The 7,947-nt window shown below is 31.2% G+C and overlaps 1 protein-coding gene and 1 long non-coding RNA gene across 4 annotated transcripts in view; both read right to left on the reverse strand.

The window, feature by feature from the left end:
* Positions 1-2,240: 2,240 nt before the first annotated feature.
* On the reverse strand, positions 2,241-3,704 carry LOC117179325 (CLIP domain-containing serine protease 2-like). Of its 2 annotated transcripts, XM_033370992.1 has the most exons (5): positions 3,687-3,704; positions 3,137-3,471; positions 2,985-3,070; positions 2,606-2,846; positions 2,241-2,469 (listed from the first exon to the last, which is right to left on the reverse strand). In XM_033370992.1, the coding sequence occupies exons 3-5, from the start codon at positions 3,058-3,060 to the stop codon at positions 2,265-2,267; spliced, it is 522 nt and encodes a 173-aa protein (XP_033226883.1). In that variant the 5' UTR covers positions 3,061-3,070; positions 3,137-3,471; positions 3,687-3,704; the 3' UTR covers positions 2,241-2,264. The 2 variants fall into 2 exon arrangements, with proteins under 2 accessions (XP_033226883.1, XP_033226884.1); XM_033370993.1 differs by lacking the exon at positions 3,687-3,704 and having other exon boundaries at positions 2,985-3,065.
* An 85-nt stretch (positions 3,705-3,789) lies between these two features.
* The window catches only part of LOC117179327, a 9,343-nt gene continuing 5,185 nt past the window's right edge, over positions 3,790-7,947 (reverse strand). The window contains exons 2-4 of one of the 2 annotated variants that reach the window (XR_004467910.1): positions 4,976-5,296; positions 3,943-4,105; positions 3,790-3,840 (exon numbers count right to left, since the gene is read on the reverse strand). This is a non-coding gene — a long non-coding RNA (uncharacterized LOC117179327). Of the gene's footprint in view, positions 3,841-3,942; positions 4,106-4,969; positions 5,297-7,947 lie in introns of both variants that reach the window. The other variant, XR_004467911.1, reaches the window with a different exon arrangement.

The raw sequence follows: 7,947 nt of genomic DNA on the forward strand, positions 1-7,947 counted from the left end.
GAAAGAGGGAGCTCTTCTTAATATTTTGACACCAAAATCATGTCGATACACCTTAACGACTGCGAGTAAAGCCACCCACGCTTTAACTTGACAGACTGTATGTAGTAAAAATATTATAATAAGCAATTCATTCTTGTAGGTAGACGTATTATGGACCTGCCGAAAACCGAGTCATTTGAATCACCTTATAGTGTTACTTCTAAGGCTGACCCAGAACATTACATTTTTTTAGTAACGGTAACAATAAAAAGTTGCTTATTTTTAACAGTAACGGTAACATTAGCGCGTTGCAATTTTTTGGTAACTGTAATGCAAAGTAACGTGCGTTACCAGGGTGTCTACTCAAATACTGGAAAAAATGTCCGCACAAAATGTCAACAAAAATCTGAAGAACTTTAAAGCGAATTTCCTATTTTGAAAGATGTTTTAAAGTTTCAGAGATAGTTAGAATCAGTTTAAAAGATGTTTTAAAATTATAAGGAAGTTATGGTCATTTATAAAATTAGAAAAATCGGTTTTCATATTTAAACATTTTTCATAAAAAATTTATGAAAAAGCAAAGATATTTGCTAATTAATTATAATGAGCAAGAAAAATACTCATCAAGTGAGCACCATAAAATTATAAATACAAACAAAGTAATTATTGGTCTAACGAATTTTATTATAAATTAACTAGAGGAAGTTTTGGTGCTATTTACTAAGCAATTTTTGAATTATTATTATTTTTACAAATATTGCGCTAAGCCAAAAAATAGATTTCTCAGTAATTTAAGCGACCTGATCTTACATTATTAAACAGTTTCGGTGATAATAGCGGGACTTAGAAAAGAAACCCTTTTTATCGATATTTCGGTATAAGTAGACGGGTTTTTTCGGTACACGTGGAAACAGCCTATAAATAATTTTCAAAACATTAAAATAATTTCAAATACTCATAGAAAATTTCAGTAATATAATGCATCTTAAATAATGTAAGGAAACAAAGAAAAATAAACTCCTACTACAAAAAATTCAATTTAAAATCAGTTTAAAATCTTTTTAATTGAAGTTTCAAGCTACAAACAGGATTATTTGCAATGGAAATTTTCTGAAAAGGTTACAATATATTGCCAAAAAAATTTTCACCATATTGAATGTTGAAGAATTAAAGAAATTTATCATTTTAAATAGTGGAGTTTGAAGTCAACAAAATTGAATCTAAAGCGTTTTTATAAAAAATAGAGAATTCTAATAATCATTTTAACTTAATTTCGATTTAAAATTGAAGCCCCAAAAATTTAAACTAAGGAAATTGCAGAACTATTTAAACCTCACAAAATTAAAAGGGTCAAATCAGACTCAATCAAAAATATACAAACAAAAAATGAATGACTTTGTTTGAAAAGTTCAGAAATTACCTGTTTCAAATTTTCAGCATATGAATTTTCCACAATTTAAAAAAGAAAATGTAAGCAAACTTGAAAAGTAAATTTCTTTCGAAAATTTTAGATTTAAAAAATTTAATTCGAGTCGGTCGACATTGAAAAATATTTTTTTAACACATAATTGTTTTAAATTGTGAAATATTAAGTATTTTAAATTAGAAAAAATCTAAATTTCAGGTATTCAAATTACAAATTTTATATTTAAGCGTACAAAATGAATTAATCTGAATTATAAGCATAAAAAATTAAACAATTTGAAATAGCATCATTAAAAATGATAAAGGTACGAGGTTAAAATTTCAAAATTAGGACGTTTTACAAGAGTTGGTTTTTCAATTAAAAATATTTTACATTAAGAAATTAAAAACCCAGTGGGCACAAAACTTTGAAAATCCCAAGAACGTCCTTGGGACGTTCCTGAGACGTCCAATGTCCTAAAGATGACCTAAAGACGTCTTAAAGACATTGACGTTCACGGGACATATTTTGTACTGACATTAGGCGATTTAAGAGCATCCCTAGGATGACCGAAAGACATGTTATAAAAGACGTCTTAAATGTTCATAATTGAAAAGTGTTAAACAACAGAGAAAGTTTCAAAGAAAATTTTAAACAATTTAAAGCAGAAATGTACTTATGAGTTTAAAAAATACACATATGTCAATTTTAAAATGTTTGAAAATATTATGTTTAAAAGCACTAGACATGAAAATTTTTTCAACTTGAGTAAAAAAATTTTCAAATCTTAAAGATTGAAGTTTAAATTTAAATTAACATTTTAATTTATTGCAGCCGTTAGAATCGAAAAATTTCAATTTTATACATTCATACAATGTAATTATTTCCGCTTACCATTGAAGACAACAGGTTCATTTAATCTGATAATTGCTATATCATCCTTAAAGGGTGTTTTGTTGTAATCCTTGTGTGCGATGATATTTTCTGGCTTAAAATCTTGAACAGGTTCAGCGCAGTATCCATTTTCACAATCAGGATTTGTATCTGAGTTGTGCTCTCCTAGCCGAACACGAACTACTGTGAGCCTACAATCAATCATTGATACCAGAATTTACGCAATCCGTCTCTATACCAATTTCGTTTTATAGCTTCAAATTTAAATTGGAAAAAAATGATTACACAGGTAAATTTATATACTAATCGTGAAATTTAAACACATACGTTGCAGGTAATTCTGCAACACAGTGTGCGGCAGTAATCACATAAAATTTACTAATCAAAGTAGCACCGCATCTATAAATAAGTTTTGGATTTGAATCGGTGATGTATCCAATTTGTGCGATCCATGGATAAGCTCCTAAAGATGCATTTTTTCCTCCAATTATACGATCTGAATTCGATGTGCCACAAGTCTCACGATCAAGAAGTTTCCAATTTGGATGTGCCATTACATCAGCCAATACTACAAAATTCGTTTCAATAATTTAAAAAATGGAAAAGAAATCAAAATGAACACCTTAAACTAACGGAAACAATCTTACTACATTTCGCTGGTCAACAAACCATACCATCAATTATTAATATCAAAAACAAATTTCACCTGATTCTGTACTCAATTCCACTTCAAAGATAAAAGTCCAGACGAAAATTGAACAGAGCCATGACGGAAAGTTCATTCTACCTAAACTAACAATTAAAAAAAAATCATAATCAATAATAGAGACAGAGAAATCGTTAATTGTAATAATTTACCTGTTTCCTTTGTTCAAATTCCAGAAGCTCAAGAAGAAACTAAACCTCCTCCTTCTCGAACTTAGTTAATAACGGACTTGATGTAAGTTTGAATGTCACCTTATCTCCGTAGCCAAAGAACAATATCGTTCTACCTCAGGCAGCAATGCATCTTAGGCATAAATTAACTGTCGAGATTGATTACGACTTATAGTGTGGTATTAAACTTCTAGAGATTTATCGATAAAAGTGCAAAATCTTTTTTTAAGTGAGAGTTTCCTTATTAAAAAATCCAATTCATTAGCAGATCCAATTGAATAATTGATATTCCAGGATATCTACCCTACCTGGAAAACCTGGAATTTTCAGGGAGTGTGTTTAATTTTTTTAAATTGCAATATAAAGTTGAATAATAATGATGCATTGTTTGTGAAAGTAGCTTTGTATGATTTTTTAAAACTATTTTGTTTAAAAAAAGTTATTTGGGCTTGAGATTAACTTTTTTAGCTAAAAATTTAACTATTCTATTTTTGGTGGAAAATTGATAGTTTTCAGTTAGAAATTCAAGTACCTGGCTGATGTGTTTTTTTTTAAATTCGTACTTCTTGGTGGAAAATTAACCGTCTTAGTTGAAAAATCATCTTTTAGTTGAAAATTTAAGAGTTTGTTTGCATTTTTTCTCTCTTGACTGAAAAATGTTTTCTTAATTGAAAATCTATTTCATGCTGAAAAGTTAGATCGGAATAGTTGAATTCTCTGGTTTTCTTTGAACTCCGTATAATTATGTACTTTCAGCGCTGATTACGAATATGATAGTGAAAACTCACAGAAAGGCGATCTTCATGGTAAAACCATAACAAAATCATGAAAATCATGGCCTTTTGCGTTTATCTCAAGCAATACGTAAAAAGCCATGATTTGTATGGATTCTTTCAATGATCATTTTGAGTTGAAGATTCAACTATTTTCTTGAAAATTCGTTTATTCCAGCTGAAAATTAATAATTTTAGTTAAAAATTCATCCTTTCAGTCAAAAATTGATATTTTTTAGTTCAAAATTCGACTATTTCATTGAAAATTATAATATATATTTTTTTAAATCGTATCTTCTTGATATAAAATTATTCTTATTGTTTGAAAATTAATCTTATCGTTTAAAAATTCATCGTTTTAGTTGAAAATTCATCATTTCGGGTAATGTTGTTGTGAAAAATTAATTTTTTGGCTGAAAATTATACTAATGATTTTTTTTTTAAATTGATCTTTGTAGATAAAAATTCAAATATATGGTTGAAAATTGGTGTATTTCATTGAATAATTGTCTTTTTTGTAGAAAATTAATCGTTTGGTTGAAAATTCAACTATTTGGTTCGAAATTATTCTATTTTGTTGAAAAGTAAGGAATTTGAAGTGCTTTAAATAGAATTTCATATAAAATCCACATTAATTGTACCTAAATATTCACTAAATTTTAAATATAAGAAGATAAAATAAAAGTAATTATACTTTTTACTTATAAGTTATTTATTTGTATACAAATTAGTTTTTTGTAAATACCCTTCAACAATTCATCATTAATTAATTGCTAATATCAAAGACCTTTAAAATTATATTAGTAGACAACCTGTTCTAAGAATCCTAGTGTACATAGTGTCTAAATCTATCAAAACGAATTTATCCGGAATAACAAATTATATTTGATTTTTTTATTTGCACCCAAAAGAGTTTTAATTTACATTCTGACTACTCGTTTGAAATATAGAAGAGTTATCCTCTTATAAAAAGTTGTAACATTTTGTAGGCTCTACCCTTTCCAGACAATGTATGCAAAATAAGATACTATAATTTATCTACAATTACGGCTGCATGTTGTCCCAAATTCAGGTAAGACATTCCAAAATTTGCGTGTAAACCGAGGTGTAAACTGCAGCAGATTTTCTGCAATGTTTTGCTCCTTTTGAGACAAAGCGATTTATTAATATCTAGGAGGTCCTTAGAGAGCTTCCACTATTATAAACGTTCCTCCGTTATCACAATAGCAGATATGATTATCAATATTTCCTGCAACACACATTTGTCCTCCACCGACGTCCGCATAATTCTTAAAAGATTTTATGCATTTATGCAAATCAACAATCAGTAGTTTAATGGTTTGCAGTTCTACACTCTGGTTTCAATTATCTGAAGAATAAAATATTGTCATAATTCCTTCAAATCAAGATCTTATATAAAAAATAATGTGAGGCGATTTTAAATTTAAAGACACTTTTATGAAATACAATTTCAATTTTAATTTGAAGAAATCTTTATATAACATTTCTTTTTAACAGAGCATGCCAAATATACTGGTAATAAACAAATAAACTAGTTATAATTTTACAACCATTTGCACTAATATTAGATATTCTCTAACTAGGAATTTCAGCCGTTTTTCAAACAAAATCCTTCGTCAGTAGTTCAACTCTGACCAGACAAATGGGTCTTACGTTCTCTATACGAAAATTATGATATTACAATTTGATAAGGTGGATAGAAATAAATGTTGGGAATTCCTAAAGAGAATGGAGTCAATGGATGGTTTCTACAAGCAATACAATCAATAGATACTGGTAGCAAAGCGAATGTAATGGTTAATGGAACGCTAATTGACGGGCTCGATATTATGCAACGTATTAGCCAAGAATGCGTCATGTTCTCATGGCTATTCCTTATATTCATGGGTCATTGTCTAAGAATGGCCCCCTTCGATGTAGAAGGCTTAGATCTGGAAACCGTAGCCGTACGTGGGCTAGCTTGCGCAGATGACAAGGTTGTTATGGTAGATTCAATCAAAGACTTGCAAAGAATGCTGAACAAACTACGAATACAAGCATGAAAACCATGGACGTAAATGATGAGAAAATAAAACAAGTTGATAAGTACGTATATCTTGGTAGCCTGTTCACTAGTGACAAAAAGATAGACAGGGAGTTAGATAGGCCCATAAAGGAGGGTAAAAAGTTTATCGGTAGAGCAGGTCCCCTTATCAGAAGTAAAAATATATTAAATAAAGCTAAAATGGCAATACATAATTCTATATTTGTATCGACTATACTATACGTTAGCGAGACATGGACTTATCAAGAAAAAGATAAGAGTAAAATTAACGCAATTGACATGAGATTCATGCGCATAATATGCGGGAAAACCTTGATGGACAAAGTAAGTAACGAGATAATCCTCAAATAATGTGGAACAGAAGAGGCACTAGTTGACATATGGGAAGGAAATCGGTTAAGATGGTTCGGGCATGTTGATTGAATGAAAGATGATCGAATAACAACATAAGTGTATCACGGTAAAGTAAACGATTGTGTTCCCAGAGGCAGACTGCGGAAATAATGTTTAGAATGTGCGAAGAAAACCCTAATTAGAACAGATATAAGAATCCACAGAAACACAAGAGCTTGCATGAAAAATGCATGGACGTTAAGGAAGCTAGAAACTTATGACTGGATAAAACAGTGTGGCGACAAATATTATATAAAAAGAATGTGAGTAGAGTGAATGACGCTTAAAAGAAAAGAATTTGGATAATAATGGGCCCAAATAGGTGATATTGAAATAAATAATTTTAAGGAAGGAAATAAAGGGACTTAGAAGAATACCAAAACCCATAAATAATAATGGAGATAATTTTAAAGACTTTTAAACCCTTGTGGTTTCCCGATGATGTTCAGGGCGAGGAGCCCTGAACGCTGAACGCCCGACGAGCCGGCGCCGCGCCGCTGGGGAATACAGCATGCGGGACTGTGGTGATGGTGGGCTGAGAGATGGTCAGGCAGATCTCACTAATCAAACAGCTGGCCAGCAAGAACATTTGCTGAGAATGCTCTGGCTAGCATTAGCTATTTGCAGCCAGCCACCTCGACAGAATTACCGTAGGAGAGCATCAAGTGGGATACAACAGTGAAAGAGGAATTGGTATATCTCTATTATGGAAGTGCGATTAAAATGGACATACCATATGAACGGAGATGTTGTGCACCTTTATTTTTTGGCGAGAAAAGTGAGCAAAATGTGAGGAGAGAACATCGTCGACTCTTCTTACTTAAGTACCCAGAGCTAGCTAGAAGAACAAATGAGCATATTCTAACAGATCAAAAGCGCTCAATATCTTTAAACAGATTGCTGTCACCTGTTAAAATATCTGTCATCAAAATGGAAGTTGAACAGCAGCTTTCTATTGATGAACTCCGCTCGGGAGATGTGGACAACGAAAACCTGATTGAAGCTGAAGGCATAGGTACTAGGAATAATATACTTCAAGTATCATCCACTAAAACTACATCCGGACATTAATAAGGACGATGCGAACAGCGAAATTCCAGAAAAGCTACAGCACATGAAAAGAAATTTTGGTCATGCTTTACTAAATTTCAGACATGTAGGACCAACACAAAAAGCATTCTCTGTCTAAAATGGTCATCACAAATGATCTGTGTGCACTAATAGAACACCTAAACAGCAAGGTTTTACTTTTGGATTTTAACGCAACATAAACTGCATTAGACGTGCAAACTGATGTTGCACTGTGAAGCCGTGGCAACCATCAGAACGTTGAGCCGCAGAACTAGGCCTACAAATGCAGCTTTTGCCTCACGAAGGGACCGATTGACTTAATATAAAAAAGGAAATAGAATCAGAAATCTGATAAACCATGTTACTAAAATCACCCACCCTCTGTAAGACGATACGAGGGTAGTTCAATAAGTCCTTAGAATGAAGTATAAAAACAATTTTTTTTGGGTAAATTTTTTTTTATTTTTCAACATAATCTCCTTGGAGCTCTA

This window comes from Belonocnema kinseyi, chromosome 9, assembly GCF_010883055.1.
Source record: "Belonocnema kinseyi isolate 2016_QV_RU_SX_M_011 chromosome 9, B_treatae_v1, whole genome shotgun sequence".
In the NCBI taxonomy this organism is placed as follows: domain Eukaryota; kingdom Metazoa; phylum Arthropoda; class Insecta; order Hymenoptera; family Cynipidae; genus Belonocnema; species Belonocnema kinseyi.